General features: G+C 42.4%; 1 protein-coding gene across 1 annotated transcript in view; it reads right to left on the minus strand.

The window, feature by feature from the left end:
- Positions 1 to 14,707, minus strand: part of Enpep (glutamyl aminopeptidase) — a 65,141-nt gene extending 50,434 nt beyond the window's left edge. The window contains exons 1-3 of the mRNA XM_021157699.2: positions 13,790 to 14,707; positions 3,576 to 3,717; positions 1,598 to 1,729 (exon numbers count right to left, since the gene is read on the minus strand). Of these exons, the coding sequence (XP_021013358.1) occupies positions 1,598 to 1,729; positions 3,576 to 3,717; positions 13,790 to 14,430 (915 nt within the window). The 5' untranslated portion in view covers positions 14,431 to 14,707. The remainder of the gene's footprint in view (positions 1 to 1,597; positions 1,730 to 3,575; positions 3,718 to 13,789) is intronic.
- Between the last annotated feature and the right edge of the window lie 8,373 nt (positions 14,708 to 23,080).

Below are 23,080 nucleotides of genomic sequence, written 5' to 3' on the forward strand. Positions count from 1 at the left end.
GAAAAGCAATTTCCTCTATTGATGCCATTCCCCCAACACACCTTATTAGCTTTGGGAACTGGTGGTGCCCTCACTCACACTAACAGTCACATCAAAGCGAAACAGGTGGCTCGAGAAACAATTGTGCTTGGATCGGCCTTCCCGAGCCCCAAGCGGAAGGTCATTGTATGTTCCCCACTTACGATAACTTCTATATTGAAAACCCAGGCTTTGCATGTCTCCGTATCAACCCCATTGATGAGCTAAAGGAAGGCAGGTTTTCCCAGGAGCGAGTTTCATGGGAAGTAGAAGCCCCTGGCTCACCCCTTGCAATGACTGATGGTAAGGTAGTGCAATTTTCAGAACACTCCATTTCCCAGACAACATAGCAGAATGTGACGCTTTGGAAAGAATGCATGATGGGAATCCACTCCTACCACTCCGCAGATGGTTCCTGAACAAAGCATTTTAACTCTGTTGGCTTTGAGTTTCTCATCTGTAAGATGGGGTAATGACTTCTTCCTATAAATACATACTGTGAAAAGACACACACACACACACACACATACACACATATATGATTGTGGATCATGCGCATGCCTGGATCCTGAGGTAACCAGAGAAGGGCATCATATGTCCTAGAACTAGAGTTACAGATAGTTGTGAGCCACCATGTGGGTGCTGATAATCTAATCCAGATGCTTTGGAAAAGCAGCCGGTGCTCTTAACCTTTGAGCCATCTCTCTAGTCCTCAACCCTCCCCCTCACCAAAAAAAAAAAAAAAAAAAAATTGTAGATGAAAATGGTTTTGGTTTGTCGAAAAGAAGTCACTGGGACAGCAAGATAAATCATCAGGAAAGGGGTTGGTGCCGCTCTAAAGATCCGGGTTCGATCCCCAGATCTTATGTGGTAGAAGAAGAGAGTAAACTCCTACTAGGTGCCCTCTGACCTCCCCACCATGCTGTAGTATCTTCTCCCTCAACCCCCATACTAAATAAATAAATACCAAAAAAAATTTAAAGGAAGTTATTGAAGCTGTCATTTAAAATACAAATAGTCTCATACTTCAAAGCTACTTCTGATATGTTGTCAACTTTTTTAAGTGTTCTGTGCTGGTTTGTTGATTATTTTTTTGTGTGTTTTGTTTTGTTTTGCATCAGGATCTCCAGAAGCTGCTGCCTGGTTTTTAATTACACATAGAAATGACAACCTTGAACTGTTCAACTCCTGGATGCTTGCAGAATATTCTCCTCCCTACCCTAGCTCTCCTGAGGATCTCCTTCTAACACATGTGCCTCGCCTTGTAGTGAAGTTGGATAGAGTCATAAAGTATGACAGGCTTGTACTGGTCTATGTAGGAGCCGGCTTTGAGTCTCCCTTGAAAATAATTCAAGGCTTCTCACAGGCATGGCTGTCATGTTTGTTCCTTGATCACCTGTGTCCTGAAGCTTTCTCTTCTCTACATTTTTCACTGTGTCATGACACTCCTAGAACCTGGTGACCAATTAGGTTTCTTGACTATTGTACGGGAAACTAATAAGCAATTATTTTTTTTAAGAGCCAGAAAGTTAACTGCAAACACATTGGTGGTGAGTGTCTGGAATCTAGTAAGACTCACTGGTTTGCCGCTCTTGGATTTTCTCTCTATAGCAGTGAACCGATGAACAGCAAAGCACACCAGGTAAGTGCTCATGGGGACAGACTTCACAAAAGTGGTTTTCTTCCAGTTGTCATCCACCTCCTCTGATTTCTGTGGGAAACAGAATATCAGCTTTTATTTATCACAAGATCAACCATGAATAAGACAAATGAGTCCCCTAAGCCCCACTCCCTACTCAGAAGTTCATTTTTAAAGCTCAGACCTCAAATGCAAAGTGGCAATGCTGAAGGGCCTGTAGAAAAGTCACTTTGCTTTGTCAACACCCTGGAAATGACCGAATTACACCTTGGATCAGATTTCTCGGGGAAAAGTAAGTTTAACTGGCATATCAACTGGGCAGGAGTTTATCTTTCTGAAAAAAAAAAATCCACAGTGCTGACCATCTTCTAAGATTTGATCCCTTAATGAAGAATAGGCTAAATCTTGCAGAAGGAAGAACTAAACAGGCAGGAACTGGTTTCACCATGTGTAAGGAGAGTAACGACTGTGCAAATAACCAGTGTCAGCGTTTCTTCCCCAACTCCAGCTAGCTACATTGAAGAGCCAAGGTATGGACACTAAATTCAAGGCCCTGGTTACCATTGTCACGAGGGATCGTATTGTTTGACCCAAATACTAACTTATCTGGTTTCTTTATCCACACCAGTTCTGCCATTCTTCTGTCAATCAACTACCAGCCCTCATCCGAACTCCTGCTCCTTAAACATTCACACGTCTGCATGTAACCACTCTCTAGATGCAAACACTCTTACCATGCGGGCTCCAGAGAGAAAAGTTACCTCGCAATGCTCCAAAGTCTACTGCTGTCAGTGTAGGTCTTTCTTCTAACAACCCAGAGACTCATCCTGCTCCCAATTAGTATCTGAATCTAGCAGAATTAAAGATATATAGTCTTTGAAGATGACTAGGTCTCAGGGAAGGGGGCTCAGTTTGTCTTTTTGATGCCCCACCTTCCTTTCCCCTCATCTACTCCAAGGCACGCTGATGACACCTGTGCCCTCATCACATGTTTTAACTCATGTGTCAAACTTAAAATTTTATCCTTTACTCTTTCTTCTTCAATGCAAACTGAATTTCCCAAAGAAAACGATCTGAAAAATGGATTTGTTCTGGGGCTGGGGACATTTTACATTTTAATCTTTATACATTTGCTCTCTGTTTGGTTTGTGCCTTTTCAAGGATCAGTTTATTTTAGGAGGATAGGTTTCAGTGATATTTCCAATAGTGAATCAGAAAAAAAATGGGAGGTATAATTTCCAGGCAGAGATCAATTATACTGAAGAGTGAGCCTGACTCTTTTACTCATCAAATGTGGGATGTGCATAATAAACAATAACTTCAGGGTAAGGTCTTTAGTTAACACTGCCACCCATCATGAAGAGGAAACATAGGAAATAGTCCTGTATTAACAAGTGCCCAGGCAGTGTTACTGCAGCCTATTACTAATTCAATGCTTGATGGTTCTTTCTGCAGGAAAATCTACAGGCATGATGTTCACTGAATTGAAGAACCAAGAATTGGAGTAATGATTTTTTTTTTACACAGCTTTATCTATTCTAAAAAGAGGGCTTGTTTTGAACTGAAAAGTCTAAATAGTAAGTCTGGCCTAGAAAACTTTAAGTGTGTCATTGATTTTTTTTTCATAACTAGTGGTTTGTGTGGCTAAGCAGAGCCCCCAGCCGATCTCTATGTATTATATTCTTTCTTCCTTAAAAATTTCAAGGTGAATTTATTGCTGAACTGTGATGTCATAAGTTGACAATTTCCTAGAGGCAAAGAAAAAAAAAAGATTGCTAAGATGTATTCTTAATCTTTTAAATTGATAGCTATAGCATATTTAGTTTCAGGCTTCAGAGTTCCCTTCTATAGTAAATCAAGTAGTTCGAGTTGTATTGCAAACCAAGTGTGTACAGAACAAAAGTTTAAAGATACTTACCTCTTCTGGCATGTTAGAAAGTGCTGAGTATTCTTTTGGGTGGATGATGGATATACTGTAAGTTGACTTCTTGTTGGGTTCGTCGAAACAAGGGAAGGACTTCCTGGCATCTGTTGGTTCATGGTCAGTGGCAGCTATGCTCCTTAGGAATAAACAGAAACACAATGCATGCAGCCCTGCTGACAGTTCCTGTGTTTCTATACCTATAGACAATACGGGCTACTTTATTATAACTATTTACATTTCCATGAGCTCTGTCTAAGAAACGATCAAATGTCTGTCAACACGTTTTAGAATTCTGAGGGTGCTCGACCTAAAACCTCTGAGCAACAACGGGGCAAACACATGCAGCCCCAGCTGCCTGCTTCTAAGTGTTGGGAGCTGTGAGCAGGTGTGTCCTGTCATGGAACAGGGGAGTATCTATCTTCTCAAACCCTCCCTCTGCCCAGCGGAACATTCCTTTGTGCTTATGCTACACCAAGGGCAGAACTCATGTTCATTTCCAGGCAAAATTGGTGCTGAGCCATTGCCCTGGTGAAGTACATGCTAACCTGATCTGAGGCCCCATTTTGAGGACTGAGGGCATAGCTCAGTAGTAGATCATCCACTTGATGTGTGCAAGGCCCACCATAATCTCGAAATTCATAGTCACTCAGCTCACTTTTGAAAAGACAGCAGCATTCCTTATGGCTGCTACTAGGTATGTGCTTGTAGGCACTAGCTGTTAATGTTTAACATTTCTAGAAATTAAAAGAGAAAATACAGTGTGTGTGTGTGTGTGTGTGTGTGTGTGTGTGTGTGTGTGTGTTGCAGTAAAAGAATATGATTTATATTTGCTCATTGGATGGAACAGAAATTAAAAACAGTAGAAATAAGGTAACATTGATTGATGCCACCAACAATTTGTGCAAGACTAACATAGGTTCTAATGAACTAGAGAAGCTATGTCACAAAGCATAGTAAGCTAAAGAGCCGGGAGGGGTGTTTCATCCCTGTAAATCCAACACTTGGGAGACGATTACTTTTAGTCTCAAGCCAGTCTGGTACATAGAGTCAGACCCTGTCTCAACAACAACAAATTTCAAAACAAACACACACACACACACACAGAGAGAGAGAGAGAGAGAGAGAGAGAGAGAGAGAGAGAGAGAGAGAGAGAGACCACCACCACCACAACAAAAGCTAAGTTATTAGCTCTTTTTATTTATTCTAAAGGTACTATTAAGCCCCATCCTTACACACACAGATACACACACCATACTCCTACCAATACACTTTGCAGACACTACTATGTTCCCAAATGATGAGTTCCAAATGTCATTCTCCACAAACAGGATCCAGGGCTCCTTAGAGAAGGGGTTGCGTCTAGGGTTGAGTAGCCATGTGGTAATGGTTCATAGCTTTAATTCTAAAATTTGAGTGCAGATGTAGACAGATCTCTGAGTTCAAGGCCAGCTTAGTCTACATATTGAGTTCTAGGACAGCTAAGCCAAGTAATCCCCTCAAAAAACAAAACAAAGTCCATGATGACCCAGATCATCTTGTCATGCCAAGAAAATAAAAATTTCTCAAATAATCATGGGAACAAGTCAGGAGACACAAGTGTTTTCTAGACAGGATTAGTACTTGCCAAACCTATGGGAGCTGGAACATTAAGATCAATGGATGGAATTACAACTCATTGAATAAACTATGAACCCATGAGTCCTTTTCTTCTCCTTCTCCTTCTTCCTTTTTTTGAATGTTTTATTTGTAGCATGTAGAATAGGCAGGGGAACCACACGCTACGGCAGAGTGTAGGGATCAGAGGCCAGCTTGCAGGAGTTAGCTCTCTTCTTCCACCGTGTGAGTTCTAGGTCATCAGGCTTGGGCCTTTGGGTAAACTAAACCATCATTCTGGTTTTTTGACAAATTAACAAACTAGAGTCATCTGGGAACTGGGAACCTCAATTGAGAAATTGCCTCTATCGGACTAGCCTGTACGTGTATTTGTGGGACATTTTCTTGATCCGTGGTTGTTGTGGGTGCTGCTGCCCCGCAGTTTTATCAGAAAGCAGGATTCGCAAGCTAAGGAGATCAAGCCACTAAGTAGAATTCTTCCATGGTCTGTTTCAGTTTCTGCTTCAGATTTTTGCCTTGAGTTCTGCCTTGGCTTCCCTCACTGCTGCTCTGTGACTTGGAAGGATAAGCCAAACATTCTTCCTCATGTTGGTTCTGGTTAATGTTTTATTACAGCAGAGAAGATAATTAAGACAACCCAGGGACTCTTCTTGAATTTTAAGTTTGATTTACATTCTTCTTTAAATAAATGATACACATTTCATTTTGCAGCGCTACAGATTCATATCAGGACTTGGTGCATGCTAAATTCATATTCTACCAACAAGATACACCCCAAACTCTTAGATTCCAGGAATTTTAGAAGGAATATCAGATTTAGAAAATCTTCCAAGCCTGGAGAGATGGCTCAGTGGTTAAGAGCACTGCCTGCTCTTCCAAAGGTCCTGAGTTCAAATCCCAGCAACCACATGGTGGCTCACAACCATCTGAAATGAAATCTGATGCCCTCTTCTGGTGTGTCTGAAGACAGCTACAATGTACTTACATATAACAGTAAATAAATCTTTTTCTTTTTAAATGGAAATCTTCCAAAAATGTCAAAAGAATCAGGTATAGATATATTTGCATGTTTCAAATATTCTGCAAAATGCATGCAAATTACCTGAAGCACAAGGTTTGGAAAAATAATGTCACCATCACAAGTGATGGTGGTCCATACCTTTAACCCAGCACTGGGGGTGGGAGGTGGGTGATGGAGTGGAATGGCAGAGGCAGGCAGATCTGTGAGTATGAAGCCGGCCTGCTCTACAGAGGGAGTTCCAAGAAAACTAAGGCCACACAGAGAAACCCTGGCTTAAAAAAACAAACAAAAAGTAATACTACCAACAATAACTGGTTTATGACAGTAGAGACAAGGGCTGTGTCTCCTGGTAATATCACTTCCTGAGCCACTACACAGCCTTGCTTCCCTGATCCTCCTGATAGAAATGTCCCTCTGACATTTTAAAAGATCATAAAGGAGCCACACGAATGGAAACTGAGGGGTATTCTTAAAATAGCTGGCCCAACCTTTCCAGAACTACTGACATGGAGAAAAATGAGGCAAGGCTGGGGAGCCTTGGGTTTAAAGAGGTGGAGGTACTGGCCAGCGTTCAAAATGGACAGATGCTGAAAAGAGGAAGAAAACTGCCAGGCCATTACTGAGTTACCTGAAGAAATCTGCGTATGAACCCTGGGTTGCATAATTATTCTGATGCTAAATTCTTTGATTTTTTTTCTTAAACATTTAGAGAATGCCTAGCATTAAATATACCCTGATGTTAAGATAGAAATGAATTATTTAGAGAGAGAGAAGAGTGGCAAATGAGGGCAAAAGGTAAATATTCAGCGAATCTGGGTAAATTATTTTTAGAAGTTCTGAATAACCATCCTAATAACCGTTACAATAACATGTAATGTGTCTGTGAGTCTGAAATTCTTTAAACCAAGTTACCTAGAAAAACTTTAGCCAAGAATTCTACAACAGAATAATTATTGATTAGTGTGATGTTAGTAGTTCAGTAAACCAAAATTCCATTGTTGTTTTGTTTTGTTTTGCTTTGCTTTGCTTTGCTTTGCTTTGTTTTTTGAGCCAGGGTCTCATTGTGTAGCCCAGGCTGCCTACAAACTCACTGTGTAGACTAGGCTGGCCTTGCAGCGATCCACCTGCCCCTGCCCCTGCCCCTGCCCCTGCCCCTGCCCCTGCCTCTGCGAAGGTATACCCAATCAAGGTCTGGAAAAAACAAACAAAAAAACCTTCCTGGATTGTAAATACACCAGGCTCTGAAGACCCCCTCACACTTTTGCTAGAGTAGGAAGGCCTTATGACACGATACAGCAAGGGACCACCCATTTTTGCTCAGCTACCTTTATAAAAAATTGATTTGTGATTATTCCACCCTCTCAAAGGCAAAGCCAAAGGAATCATGTTTCAGTTTAATCCACCTTAGAAATAAGCCAACAAAATAATGAGAGAAAGAGAGAGAGAGACAGACAGACAGACAGACACAGAGACAGAGACACAGACAGACAGAGACACAGAAACACAAACAGAGAGACAGAGAAGAGATTGGGAGGGATCTGGCGCTCAGGCAAAATGCCTGAATAGTTAGAAAGTCAAGCGGCCCTTCCAGGCGAGACCCTCTCATCATGTAGGTTTTCAAAAAGTCCTCTCTTTGCTGGACACTAGCGAATACACTCCCTCCCGAGAACCCAGGTGAGGGAAGAATGTTGAATCCTTTTTCATTCTCTCCTTTAAAAGGACTCTGACCAATTGTTCTCCTAAAATGGAGAGTTCCTGGTTTTGCTTGTGGACAGAACCCTGGAGAGCTGCAGTGTCTTGGTGCAGTGGGTCTGTTTTGCTTTGGGGTCTTCTCGGGAGTCATTGGAGTCTAAGACAGTTATGGTAGCCTGGCTATGTCGGGAAGTGAATGATGTCAATCTCTGGGGTGCAGGCAGGCAAAATATGTATTGGTTTTGGGGTTGTTTTTCCTTGGTTTGTTTTTTTTTTTTCCTTGTCTAAATGAAGAGTCCTGGGATTTTAAAGCTCAAACTCTTCTAAGAGGGGAAATTCTGAGATTCTAACCATTTGTCTTCCCACGTGTGACCTTTAGCAAGTTGTAAAACCCCATTTAGTTTCTTCAGGGTGGGTAGAACCTAGTCACCAGAGTGAGCCTTGCCTGTCATACCTTGGGGATCATCAAGTGAAGTAACTCCTCAAGACACACCCCTATAAATCTAGAAGATAAATTATGCAACCTTTGCCTTTCTGAAGAAGGGCCATGCTGTGGGCAGGTCTTGAACTCCTCATCCTCCTGCCTTAGTCATCCCAGTACTGGGATTATAAGCAGGTGATGGACTAGCCTGCCTCCATTTTAGCTTTACAAACTATCTTATAGTAAAGACAAATAGGTTCTTTCCTGTTTATGGTTAAAACTCTGTTTCTCGAGGATTGGGATATACCCTACCTGTAACTATAACTATAATGGTTTCTGTTCCATGATACAGGTACCAAGTCTTTATTTCAAAAGCTTTTTATAACCACCTATGTTGTTAACCCATTATTATATTATATATTATGTATTATATACTATATATTATATCATATCATATCATATCATATCATATATTATATTATATTATATTATATTATATTATATTATATCCACCTATGACTACCTACCTCTTGTTACGACCACCTTGCAATCGTATCTGTTTCAGGAGGTCATTATGACTAACTTGTTATGCTTACATTCTGCTCCTAGAACCCTGCCTATTTTGCCCGACAAATCTCCCATTTTGAAACACCCCATTGATATCAAGTTCTCAGGCAAGTTCACCAACCATACAGAAGGGGGTCAGTGACATTGCCACACAGAGGGAGAAAGAGCAGAGTGGCAAGAACAGGTACAGAGAGAGAAGAGAGACAGAGGAGAGAGAGGGGGAGGGGAGGGGAAGAGAGAGGGGCAGGGGAGGGAGAGGGGAAGGGAGAACCACAATGTCTGGATTATACAGTGAAGAGCTGCTGGATGAGACAAAGCCCAGCCCCTGGGTTGGAAAGTTCAGTGTAGAGGGCAGGGAATGTTGGGAGAACCCGGAGGCCAGGTCTGCCTTGGTATTTGAAATAGGCACCTCAGCCACTTGTCCCAGGTCTGAGTCCCAACTACCCCTGAGCTATAAAAACCTTGTCTTCTTCGTGTCTACTGCTGATTACTTGAAGTCAATCTTTACAGGTAGATAGCTCATGCACATGAGCCAAAAAAGCTTTCATTAATTAATTTGGCCATGATGATTCCAGTCAGAGGTCTTTTCCCATGAATCTTTGTGATTAACACATCCACTACCATACCAGGTCCAGACTTTCTGACAGAGTGAGTGCTTTTTGCAATCTAAGGTATTTAAAACCCATTTATCTGGCTGGACTATGCATTGGGGAAAAAAAAAAACAACCAACATATGTTTTGTGTAAGTCCTACAGGTAATACAATCATATTTAAAAATAACAATGTATGCTAGGTAGTGATGTATACCTTTAATCTCAGCCCTTGGGAGGCAGAGCCAGACAGATCTCTGTGAGTTTGAGGCCAGCCTGATCTATGCAGGGATGTCCAGGATAGCCAGAGCTACTTAGTGAGACTCTGTCTTGAAAAACAACAGCAACAACAAAAGTAACTTGTTTCTCCTTTGGTCTACTGCAGAGCTCAAAAAACTCTGTTGACATATGACCAACTCTTTCCATTGTCACCAGACTTTTCTACACGCTCAGCAAATTTGAAAATAAGGTATATAATAGAGCAATTATAAAATGATTTTATAGCACAATCTTTACTTCACAATTAAAAGTCCTTTTGAAATCTGACCTGGACTGCAAATGAATGAGAACTGCCCAAGAGCAGCAGGAGACCGGGAAGTTACTCTGCACTATTCTGAATAACTGATTGATTATACCAGGCAAATGTGCTGAGCAAACCACTTCTCGACGAGGCCTCCCTCCAACGTTAAAAAGTCACTCACTTGACTGAGCACTCTAAAATCTCACTCCTCATAGCTTACCAACTCACCATCCCGGAGAACCTGTGTCTGTCTTCCCCACCAAGGTGCTTTTGAGAAAGCTGAGGCAGGAGAGGTAGTGCTATAACTCACAACCATGGCTACTCTGTATTAACTTTAGAAAACAAAACCGCTGGCACCATGTTCCCCAGTAATGACTCCCCCAGCTGGGTTCAGCCACTTAATAACTCGAGCCAGCAAGACAAACAATAAAACTTGGGTTAAACCCTTCAGTAGAAAGGCTTCTGATGTAGTGGCAGCAACTACCAACGCCCTGTCCACAGTCTGTAGAGGGTTCCGGAGTCATGCTCAAGGCCTGCTCCATTGATGCACCATAGTCATTCACATCCCACTGGAGTTGAATGGTGGACTGAATGAGTCAGTTCATTATTTAAGTCAAAATCACATTACTTTTTATGCAGAGGAGACCAAGTCAATTTTTCTTGCATCCAAAAGAAAGCAAAATTGACAGCCTTGCACCAAGCATAGAAGACCACCTCACAGACCTCACTCTACACTAATAACATTCGATGTTTGGAGAGACATCTGACTACAACTAAAATTTCAAGATCAAGCCGGGCGTGGTGGCGCACGCCTTTAATCCCAGCACTCGGGAGGCAGAGGCAGACGGATTTCTGAGTTCGAGGCCAGCCTGGTCTACAAAGTGAGTTCCAGGACAGCCAGGGCTATACAGAGAAACCCTGTCTCGAAAAACTAAAAAAAAAAAAAAAAAAAAAAATTTCAAGATCAAAACTTCATGACTGATTATAAACGTGTGTGTATGTGATAATAATATGTTTTCCATAGATACACTGTTCTCACACACCTACCAAATCTTATCATAAACTTTAGTATTTTGCTTCAGCCTCAGTTAGCTAGATTCCTACCCGGTATGTCTACTAGGCATCGACAGGTCTAAAACCGAACTTTTCTTCCCCACCAATTCCCTGTCCTGTTTCCAGTATCTACGAATGTCATAACCATCACACGGATGCTAGATCTTGGATGTCTTGATCCCATAACTTCAGCCACCATCAGCCAGACCTGAGTTATTTTTCCTCCATATTTTTCCCCTGTGTGTCCTGACTTGCCCTCCTCTCCCCACTGGTCATTGCAGTATCTCTCCTATCCCTGGATGGAGAGCTCTGTCCTTCACCATCCTTGACGCCGAGTCACTCGCAGCACCTCTTCCTTATCCCACGAGACCTCCCTTCTCCAAGTGTCTTTCCCACAGTTACCTCTCATTCGCCTCTTTACAGAAACCTCGCCAACAAACTTGCTTTCTTCTTCCCACCAGGATTTCCTGGCTTTTTAACCTTCTTGTTTGCCTCTGTGTGAACCCCACTGTAGACACCAGAAAAGTCAAACTGGAGATTATCATAAGTGATCATCTACACAGTTGTTCTGCACATTGTGTAGGAGCAACTTCATACCCATATCTAATGGAAAAACTAAGTGTGTTACACTATGCTGTAGCGAGGCATGCGTCCAGTGTGTCATTCAGTGGAAGAATGTTAAAGAACAAGTCAACTCATTGGCGGATGTTTGGGGGTTTTTGTTGTTGTTGTTGTTGTTTAAATCTTTCCCTGGTTTGTTCTTCGGTTCCCTGCAATGACTGTGTATTATTCATGTATAAAGTTAAAAGTCTCTCGTCATACTGGTACTTTTGACCAGGGAATTCGACATTTAGGATAATAACCAACCCAGGGTAATAAGCAGATGTGCACATACAGGTGGATTTACAGTGATATCCCTTTCTGATGTGGAAAAAAAAAATCATAGAATGTTAGAAGCAGCACAGAAGTTCAGCAATAATCAGAGAGAATTCAATGCATTTATGAGATGAGACAGTGCACAATTTTTAACATCAGGCTCTTCTAAGTAATTAAGACAAAAGAAAAGGCTTATATATTAAAATTTTAAATCCATATAGACGTTTAAATGTAACTCAGCCTCAATTTTGATTGTCTAGGAAAGTATGTGCAGATTAACACATTAATGGGTGAGCTGTAAAAATGGTTCTACGTCTTGCTATGCTGTTATTTTTTTTTTAATGGGAGGGGAGGGGTTCAATGAGTTTGATGGCTAGCATGGCAGATCTCTGTGATGCTTACCATGTTTTCCTTCCGTTATCCTTTCTACTTAGTGTGCCCATGCACCACACATAACGTGAGGCTGAGTCCTCACTCTCTGATAAACAGTAGGAAGAAATTTGACCAAGAGATTTTCTTTTGCTCCAAAGGATGCTTCAGACAACAGAGGAAAGGAATTCACAGAGGATTGACCCCGGCTCCAGTTTTGAAAGGTGACATGCAGCTTTTTTTCAGTCATTTAACTCTGCAGAATCTCTGGAGGCAAATGTCTAAGCAAGTTCAAGTCCAGGGACAACTCAAGTGTAGCATGGCCTGGGTCCCTGGTCACCTCTCACAGGGCGATGGCTTTGTGAATTCAAGGAAGGAGCTTACACCTTTACCAAGAACCGATAAAGGTCACTGGGTCACATGACTATCATATAGAAAGTAATCGATTAGATAGAATATATTAGTTTTATAATTATAATTATTTAATGTATATTTTAAACACTTCTGCTTGGGACACTGCAGGGAAGAAAAACACTTGTGACTGCCTTTTATGTGGAAAAGTCTTGGTTAGCATTACTACTGCCTGCTTAGTGATAGTTGGCAGTTCCAAGGCTTATCCATATGCCATCACTGATCCAGGTTTTAAGCATTCCCCAAAAGCCTAGTTAGAAACATAGTTCTGATCACAGAAGAACAGAAAACACAGCCAGGCTTTTCTTCTTAGATGAACACCTAAGGACCAGTCATATCTTTTGTAATTTTCGTTAAGATTCTTCTCCGGTAAACTGCACGAAATAACAATTGACACTTAATGTAATTGTCATTGCAAATGAAATTGTCATCCCTTGTGAAATCACTGTGATATAGCCCCAAAACACGAGTGGTGAAATTTATCCAGTACTTATATTCATAAACCTCCGAGGCACTCTGTGTGGATGTGTAGAGTCAGATGCAGTGTGCTGTGATTTATCCCGGTGTCATTAATAAAAGACTTACTGTTTTCTCTACAACTGGCATTGTATTTACAACTTCGAGTTGGTGATACATTTTCAAATTACAAGAAGGCAAAACATCTTACTTCTCAGATGAACAAGTAGAATTGAAAGCAAGGGCAGATAGGGATCAGACCCACAAAACACAAGAGATGGGAAGCAAAGAGAAAAGGCAAAAATAAACACTGCACAAACTGGGTTCAGAGGAAGCACCACACAGCACTGTATCGCACCGCACACAGAACAACACAGCACAGCACCGCACTGTATCACACCTCGTCCCACAACACACAGCATAACACAGCACCGCACTGCACACAGTAGCACATACAGCCCCGCACCGCACAGCACTGCATCGCACCGCACCGCACACAGAACAACACAAAACAACACAGCACAGCACCACACTGTATCACACCTGGTCCCACCACACACAGCATAACACAGCTCGGCACTACACACAGTAACACACACAGCATCGCACAGCACATACCTGACTTGCCCGTTCTCCATGTAGGTGGTTTTGTAAAAACCCACAAGGGAACCGTTCAGCCAGCCTTTAAACTCCATGGTCAGCCGATAGACACTGTCCCCACTGGTGGCCGCAAGGTCTTCTGCAGCCTGGATCACCACGTACTCCTGCTTCTTATACTCGAAGCACCGTCGAATTGGTACCTGCTCCCCAGAGGGCCTCCTTAGCTCCGGCAGCTTGGTGATCTTGGTCTCCCTGATGTGGAGCCATAGGTCACGAGTGGGTTTGCTCAACTTGACAGAGATGGTCACTATTCCCGTGTACCTGTCTTCCTCCATCAGGGCCTTCACCTCCAGGTCGTAGTGAACTGGGTTGATGAAGTCAGGCAGCCTGAAGTTTTTCCATTCTCCGCTTTCATCTTCACTGTCAGGGCAGACATTCTGGTCCTGAGGAGGGAGGGCAGTGCTGGCTTCGGGAGGAGGGTGGGAAGGAGCTGGAGGAGGGTGGGAAGGAGCTGGGGTTGTGTCCGGCTCACAGGACCTGGTCAAACCCACAGAAAGTCCCACTATTAATCCAACTGCCGCCACTACTCCACAGATGATGGCCACGTGTTTGCCTTTAATGCAGTATTTCTTGGAGGGCTCTTCCTCTGCAAAGTTCATTTTCTCCCCCGAAGTCAGATGTTACACATGAAAGGATGTTAAATTTAACTAACTTTCCTTGTCAGCTGACTTCCCTTTTCAATTGGAAGGCGTCCGATCCCTGGCAGCTTGGCTTCGCTTTCCCACACCTCTCCCTCTTCCCGGTCCTGCTCGTCCCCACCGGCCACTCCAGGATGAATGCGGAGAGCAAGGAGTAGGATGGAGACGCAGAAGAGAAGCTGACTTGAAGGAGGAGGACTGATGAGAATGTTGGCTCAGCTCTATATAAACAGCGTCTCCCCAGGCCTGCCCCTTCGGAACTGGAGCGAGTTAAATATAAAACAGGGTTTGGGCTTATCGGCCAATACGGCAAAGGCAAAGGGGTGGGGGTTGGGAGAGGTGGAGATTTTGCCAAACCTCTGTCAGCCTCGAGGGAGAAAGCACTTGGCAAAGAGGTGTGCTTACGATAGAAAACAACCTTTGCCATCAGATCTAGGGCTTCTTCCTGCTGTGTGAGCAGCCGGGCTCTCTCAGCCAAAGGGCTTCTTAAATTTCACTATTTTATTAGGTTGCTTGCCAAAGAAGCTAAGCGTGATTTTTTTGTTGTTTTTTTTCCTCCTCCTCTTTTCCTTCAAATTATGTAAACATTCCATTTCTGCCCTCTGCGGAAATCATATCTTAGAGTTCGATACTTGAAGGAGTTTCTAAGTTTAAGGATCACTTAGTCAGTCAGTGACAGAGTTACAGGACCAGGTAGTCCAAGGCAGGTAGATGAAAGGCAGAGGGGAAATGCGAAGCAACTGGCTGGGTCAGAAAAGCCGCAAAAGGGGAAAGAGAGTGAGGGAGGGGAACTTTGGAAAGTTAAGAGAGGAACCCTGCTTGTCTGAGAGTTTGTCCCAAAGCGAGAGTATGCTCTGCAAACTCAGGAATAGTATGTCAGCTTTGGAGCAGATAGCAGCTGTAATGGCTGGCCCTACCCAGAGAGCCATTAGTAATGATGTCATTGGCAGGGAGTGAAGGTATGCATAGAGGGTTACAACTTCTTATGAGTAGCCAAGTTGCAAACACTAGCCATTGCTGACAATGGCAATGCAAACATAACGTAACTATGGAGCTTTTGAGAATTATATGTAGTGTTTTCTATAAGGTACTTTATAGAAACTAGCATACAAAATTTTCCCACAATCCCATGCAATTGATTCTATTTGGTTGCCTGTTATAGAGATGGTGAAGGACACTCAGCTGGCAGTAGCAGAATTGCTGTCCGAAGCCGAGTTGTCTGAGTTGAAGGGCCATGTAGTTACTGCACTGCACAGATTTTCTCATCTAAAGAGAAGAAATAGTCAAGATTAAATGATTATTAAAGGCTTAGCATTTTCCAAAGAGCAATTCCCATGGTCTAGGTAAGATAACATTAAAATCTCTGTCTGGGGAGATGGCTTAGTAAGTTTGTGCCTTGCAGCAGGCACGAAGACCTGAGTTTGGTTACTAGAACCCACATTAAAAAAACAAACAAACAAACAAATGAACAAACAAACAAGCCCAAGTGTAATGGTATAAAACTCGGAATCCCAGTGTTGGAGAGGTGTAGGCAAAGGGATCATTGAAGCTCACCAACTCCTCAGCCTAGCGCACTTGGCGAGTTAAGACCAAAACCAAGATGGTTGTCTGTCTGAGGAATGGCAGCCAAGTTTGCCCATCCTCTGGCTCCACACACATGCAAATACACACACACACACACACACACACAATTAGAATCTTCTCTATTGTCCTCTTTTTCTTTCTTTCCAAAGTCTTCAAATCCTGACACTGTGAGCTTCCAAGAGAGAACACACGACAGAATAACTTCCCAGTTTAGTGCATCTGTCAGTTCACTCCCTGCACCTGTCTTAATCTTCTGGGTTTTTTTGGTGAGTTCTCTATTCGAATTTACTTTTATGTGTATGAGTGCTTTGCCTGCATGCATGTCTGTGCACCATGTGTGTGCATGATGCCCAAAGAACCAGAAGCTGGTGTCAGATCCCCTGAGACTTGAGTTACAGACAGTTGGTAACCGCCATGTAGGTGCCAGAAAATGAAGGGTCCTCTGGAAAAGCAGCCAGTGCTCCTAACTGCTGAGCCATGTCTCCAGCCCCTGGCAAGATGTATTTTTGAAGAACTTGTGTTCTTCCATGGAACACATTCTGAGAAATGCTTCTTTAAACCGTTCTAAATTTCAAACTAAACAAACACTAGAAAGAAAAGAAACCCTTTAATGTCGACATAGCCCACTGATCTCTAACATCTGTGAGATTTTTCTCCTGAAACAGCACTGAGGCAAAAATGGAAAGAGTTCTGTCTTCTAAATTACAGGTCCATTTGCAGCTATTGATTTCATATTCTGAAATATCCTAAACTTTTCAAGATCTTGCTTGTTTTGTTTTTCCTTTAGTAAATCACCGTTAGCCCCTGAGTTCTCTCTCCTCCTTTTCACTGTAAAAATCATCCGAGATTCCACCAGATGTCTGATAAGCAAGCCTTTTGAGGTATGTCTCCATAAACAAAAGGCAAAATAGATATCAAATTTTCTTCAACATGTTAAAAATGGAGGGAAAAACTATTTGAAAGAATATATGTATTATAATGTCAAGCTAGAATTTTTTTTTAAATTTCAGGCCAGCTGACATATGCATTTCTGTAACCTCTACCCTGCCTGGATGCATAGACATAGGAGGGCTTCATCTATTCTCTGACCTGTCAGACATCATAGACCTTGCTGGGGGGAGTGCATTGTAGGAGGACTGAGAATGGCCACTCTCACTGAAATGCCAAAAGGAACTCATTATGTCAGTGTATTTCCTTTCCTAGAAGAAACGAAACACTTACATACATGGTGTGAATGTGAGTGAGTGTGTGTGTGTGTGTGTGTGTGTGTGTGTGTGTGTGTTGTGGAAAATTTCATGCCTAAGGTCCAGTTCTAGCCCAAATGTCTTCATTTAGTCAGGATGAATATATTAAGATTGCCTAATTGACAGAGGTAAAAAACGAATCTCTCCTGGGAGACAGCAGAGCAAGCGTGTGCCCTACACACACCTAGGCTCAACATGGCCGGGTGGCTTCCATGAGATCCCACTTATGGAATTCCCATTGCAGCGCTGGACCATCGCGTGGTCCTTTCTCTCCCTGACAGTGGAATGCAGAGTGTGCAGCAAGAGGCTTTCAACTATGAAAACCCTTCTCATTCCTTGTCCCACTCACAGGGAGGATCAAGGCAGCCCTGGTTGAAAGATCTCTTCCCACAAGGAGACTAATAAATCATCACCCACCTAGATTTAATCATTCCTATTGGATAAGCTTTTGATGAATGATGTAGATGATACAAAAGGACCACCCTGACTGGTTCCCATTCACTAGGCCCTGGCCAATGAACTACGTGAGCAGCCATTCACACTGGGTCCTTGACCAATACTTCTAGGATTTTTTAACAATAGAAATCATCTTCTGTTTTGAGTACAAAGTCTAGAATCTGTTCTCCAGTTCCCAACAAATGCTTATGAATTGCTTAATGAATCAATAAATTTAAAACATATGCCGGGCGTGGTGGCGCACGCCTTTAGTCCCAGCACTCGGGAGGCAGAGGCAGGCGGATTTCTGAGTTCGAGGCCAGCCTGGTCTACAAAGTGAGTTCCAGGACAGCCAGGGCTACACAGAGAAACCCTGTCTCGAAAAACCAAAAAAAAATAAAAAATAAAAAAATAAAAATAAATAAATAAATAAATAAATAAATTTAAAACAGAAAGAGAACCCTGAGAATTTACACTGGGGGGGGAGTTCATAGATGGAATATGCTAGAAGTGTTGAGATAAAGTAAAGATAAGATTTTAAAAAAAGAATCCATTCAAATTCCAGAGAAGACTGGAAAGACTACCCCAGAGCTGGGAATCTTATCTGGTCTTGAGCAAGAGAAAAGTTTCTAGATAACTGCTACTCAAGGTAGTCACCTAAGATCATACACACTCACGTGACATTGGCCACTTCATGTGCCCCGCTCTTTTTCAGTTGGAGCTTCAGATTAATGCTTTTTGTCTTTTAAGGCCAGGAACTTCATATTTCACAGAGGCTTATGGGATCTGTGTTGTGTGGGTACGACCACCTCATTTGACACGAGGGCCACACCAAGAATTCCTGCCAACAATGAACAGCAAGGCAGCTAGCTATTCAGCCAGCCCTGGACACCTAGCAGTTCATCTCAGCCTAACCCATGGCTCAAGAAACGGAAGACAGAAAAACACAAGCTGGCTTCACTTCAGACCAAATGGAATCTGTTCACTAAGCTGTGTTATTTTAGGAAACAGTTTCCTACCAAATTGCTAAGAGTGTCACTGTCATCAAGGATGAAGCTTTTGTCATCCTCACGGTGAACTTTAGACTTCTGGGTTAGGGTTGGGAAGCTACATCTGCATTTGGCATGCCCGTGAGTTCTTCATCCACAGGGCGGTGTTCACAGAGACTCTGCCCTCCTCTCCCTGCTCCACTCTGCAACTTTTGAAATTAATTTTAATTACGAATTAAATCATGTATGAGTTAATTTCATGTATGAGTACACTGTATTTGCACAGTGTACTTTCCCTGTCTTCCCCAACAGTCGGTCAGAACACCACCATATCCACACCTGTAGCTGCCACTTCTTCGCCCACAGGTTTCTGTTCCTTACTCGGGTTGCTCTGAAGAGGACCACTCCACTACCCTCTGAGTGCATTTGGGCTATTCGTCATTCATTTGATCATTCGTTCGTTCATTCATTTATTCCACCACTCTACAAATACTTGACCCAATAAACACGTATGTTTCAATGAAATCTATTAGTCAAAGTACCCTAGGGCTCATTTTAAAATAAAGACAGGACAGAGAGGGCATTCAGCTCCTACAGGTGCCTACCTCCAAGTCTGGTGACTCACTCGCAATCACTGAGATGCACACAGTGGAATGACAGCACCAGTCCCTGCCCACTGCACGGTCCTCCACAAGCTCTATGGCATGTAACATCCAGACCCACCCTTTGTCCACACAAAAATAAACAGATTGGTAAAAAGGAAAAAAAAAAAAGGTCTTCAAAAATAAAGAAAAAAGACTTGAGAGATGGCTCATGGGGTAGGGCGCAAGGGTGCTTGAAGAGGAAGCCTGGTGACCTCGGTCCATTCCCAGAACCCACATAAAGATGAGAAGAGAGAAGTCCACTCTACAAGGCTGTCCTCTGACCTCATCATCCCCACCCCCACAACAATGAATCCAATGAAGAAGAAGTAGGTGCAGCAAGATATACACCTGAAATCCTTGCACTAAATCAGAGAATTCAAAAGTCTAAGGCTAATCTGGGCTACACCCTGAGATTGTGCCCCACACCTAAAATAAAGAAGCCCAATAAATGAAAACAAGCAAGGTTAGATTAGAGATATGCACCTGTCTTCGCAGCACTCAGGAGGCTGAGGTAGGGGGACTGGCTGACTTTAAGCCTGCCTGGGTGACATAGTGAGTACCAGCTGTTGTAAGAGCCTGTTACAAAAACAACAATCACACTACCCCCAGAATACTCAGAGTAAATACTTACCACTGTGAGAGTAGATTACAAAAGTGAAGGCACCTAAACTATGGGTGTAAAACCCCATGCTCCTCTCAGAGGCTTTGGAAATATTCAGAAAACTTAGACAAAATAAAACCACAGGATTCATGAGTCCTGCATTTCCAAAGGCTTTTATACTGAGCTATCTAATGAGTATGAATACACTGGAAGACCACAGCTGGGGGTGAAGAGCAACAAGGGAAAACAAAAAAAGCAGAGGCAAAAATAATACAGACCGGATTTCTATTGTTCCACAAACTGCACAATTATCTTTTATTTTCTCCGTGCACTGAACGGTTGGTTCTTGCACTCTGGAGTTTTAAAATTTCCCGAAATACTTCTTCCTCTTCCCATTTCCTCTCAGCCTTTGTAACAGCAGAACTCTTGGCAAGGGCCTCTCTCCTCTCTCCGTTCTGTCAAGATAATAGGCAGGACTAAGTTCTCTGTCACTTCATAGAGAAGCCAAGCGGACAGCAGCAGCTGCTATGGTTTTGGAGGGAGTTCCCCACACAAGAGCTAATGGATTCAATCTCCAAGGCAGGTATCCCTCGTGATCCCTTCCTGGCAAAGAGCCTGGACTTTTCCCCACTGCTGTTCATCAATAGTTATTTGGTTTGAGTTCTTTTATTATCACATTAGTTTTAGCAAAGTTGTCTTCAGCTTTTGTTTACCTTGGATGTAAAGACTTGAACTGCATTAAGATGATGAAAGTCACCCAGTTGGGTAATAGGGACATCCCTTCCCTATCAAGGACTCTTTTTTGCATTGCCTCTGTTTTCAGTTCCTTTGTGTGGTTTAAAAATGGAATGACTCCCGAGGGCTCACGTGGGACTGCCTTCTCCCCAGCTGGAGACATTATTTGCGAAGGTTGGGGGAGACTTCAGGAGGCGGGACTTCTGTGGGAGTGCCTTTGAAGTTCCTGTATGGCCTCTGGCTGTGTCTCTCCTCTGCTTCCTATCAGCCACGAAGCCAGCAGCCTCTTTCTCTGCTTGTTCCTAACACCAGAATATTCTGCTCAAGTGCATGGGGTGACGATGGTTGGAACCCTTTGAAAGTGACCCAAAATAAATAGACAAATCCGTATAAATTATGCTCTTGGGTATTCCCATCACAGGTGTGGAAAGTCAAGTAAAACACTTTTCCAAATGTTGTTTTAACAACTCCTGCCCTAAGCCCTGGGATTTGTTAATGTAACTTTACATGCTTTAAAAATAGTGTCGAGCACATAGGATTTGCCTGGGGATGTTGAAATGGGAGTTGATCCTAAATGACTGTCATAGGTACTAAATAAGACTTTCTATCTCCTTCCAGGAAGGACACGGGTGTTTTGTACGCAGATAGAGGCAGGGTGAATACAACAGAGGAGGGTTTAAAGATGCGCATCATATAGATGGGAGTGGTACAGCCATAGCATCACTGTGATGCTAGCAGTCATAGAAGCTGGGAGGATCTGGGGATGGATTCTACTCTATGGCTTCCAAGGGAAGTGTGACCCTGATTTAGCACTCCTGGTATTTACTTTGGACCTCTGCTCTTCCTCAAACATAGAATACATTTATATGTTTGGTTTTTTTTTAAGACTTATATTTATCTTATGTGTATGAATGTATATACATGTGTGTATGGGTACTTACTATGTTCATAACGGGGGCTCATCCAAGCCGAAAGAATGAGCTGAATCTCTTGGAGCTAAAGATAAAACTGCTTTGTGAGCTGCCGTATGGGAGCTGGGAACTGAGCCTGGGTCTTCTGAAAATTGTCTCTTAACGGCAGATACAACTCTCTGGACCCAAAGTTTGGTTATTTTTAAGCCACTACTTTATTGGGAATTTGTTCTATCAGGTTTTTTTGGTTATTTTTGTTTTGTTTTTTAAGTTAGTTTTTTATTGCTGTTTTGTTTTGTTTTGTTTTTTTAGTTTTTTATTGCTGTTATAAAATGCCATGATCAAGACAACTTATAAAAGACAGTCTTTACTTTAGCTTACAACTTGGAGGGCTAGAGTCCATGATGGTGAAACAGAGGAACAGCTGAGAGCTCACATCGTGCTCCATAACCATAAGGCAGAGAGAGAGAGAGAGAGAGAGAGAGAGAGAGAGAGAGAGAGAGAGAACTGAGAATTCTATACTTTGATCTAAAGGCAGCAGAAGGAGACTGTGTATCACATTGGGCATAGCTTGAGCATAAGAGACCTCAAAGCCCACCCCCAAAATGACACACTTCCTCCAACAAGGCCACACTTGGTAATAGTGCCACTCCCTATGGGCCAAACATTCAAAGACGTGAGTCTATGGGGGCCATTTCTATTCAAACCATCACAGTTGTATATAAGGTAACTTCCTTTTATCTTCTGAATGCTAGTCTTATTTGCTTCTGAATCTTGTCACTGATGGCTGAGCTATGAATTATTTGACTTCTGCATTTTAGAAATTGTCCTGTAAGGCCATTATTTACACATTGCATTTAAGAGGGCTTTAGATGATTGATTTTGGGTTATTCTGTCTCTTTTGTATCTGTGCCCAAGATATTTATATATATGTATGGTAGGGTCTTGGCTTGTCTGCTTAAATTCTCTTTGCTTAGCATGTAAATCCATTTCTCTGTGTGACATCATCAGGTACAGTCAGCCATGCATTGGAATATATGAAAATTTTTGCTGACTTTTGAAAAAAAAATGTATTCCCGAGTTCACAAGTCAGGAGTACTTTTAATACACATAGCAAAATATATATATACATTTGTAGTTGAATCTATAAAAATACCCAATTACCTCCTTTCATCAGATTATGGACATGGATGGAAGTCTCAGAATACTTTTTGTAACCATGACATGTCACAAAATAAACTATCTGCCCATCTCCCTACCCTATCCTGCTTGTAGGGTCTCATCTTAGTCACTCTTACTGTGAGGAGATACCATGACTAAAACAACTTTTATAAAGGAAAGCATTTAATTGAGGCTGGCTTACAGTTCCAGGCAGTTAGTCCATTATTATCATGGCATGGTGCTAGAGTAGCTGAGAGCTACATCTTGATCTGCAGCAAGAATGCAGAGAGAGAGAGACAGAGAGAGA

This window comes from Mus caroli, chromosome 3 (assembly GCF_900094665.2).
Source record: "Mus caroli chromosome 3, CAROLI_EIJ_v1.1, whole genome shotgun sequence".
Lineage (NCBI taxonomy): Eukaryota > Metazoa > Chordata > Mammalia > Rodentia > Muridae > Mus > Mus caroli.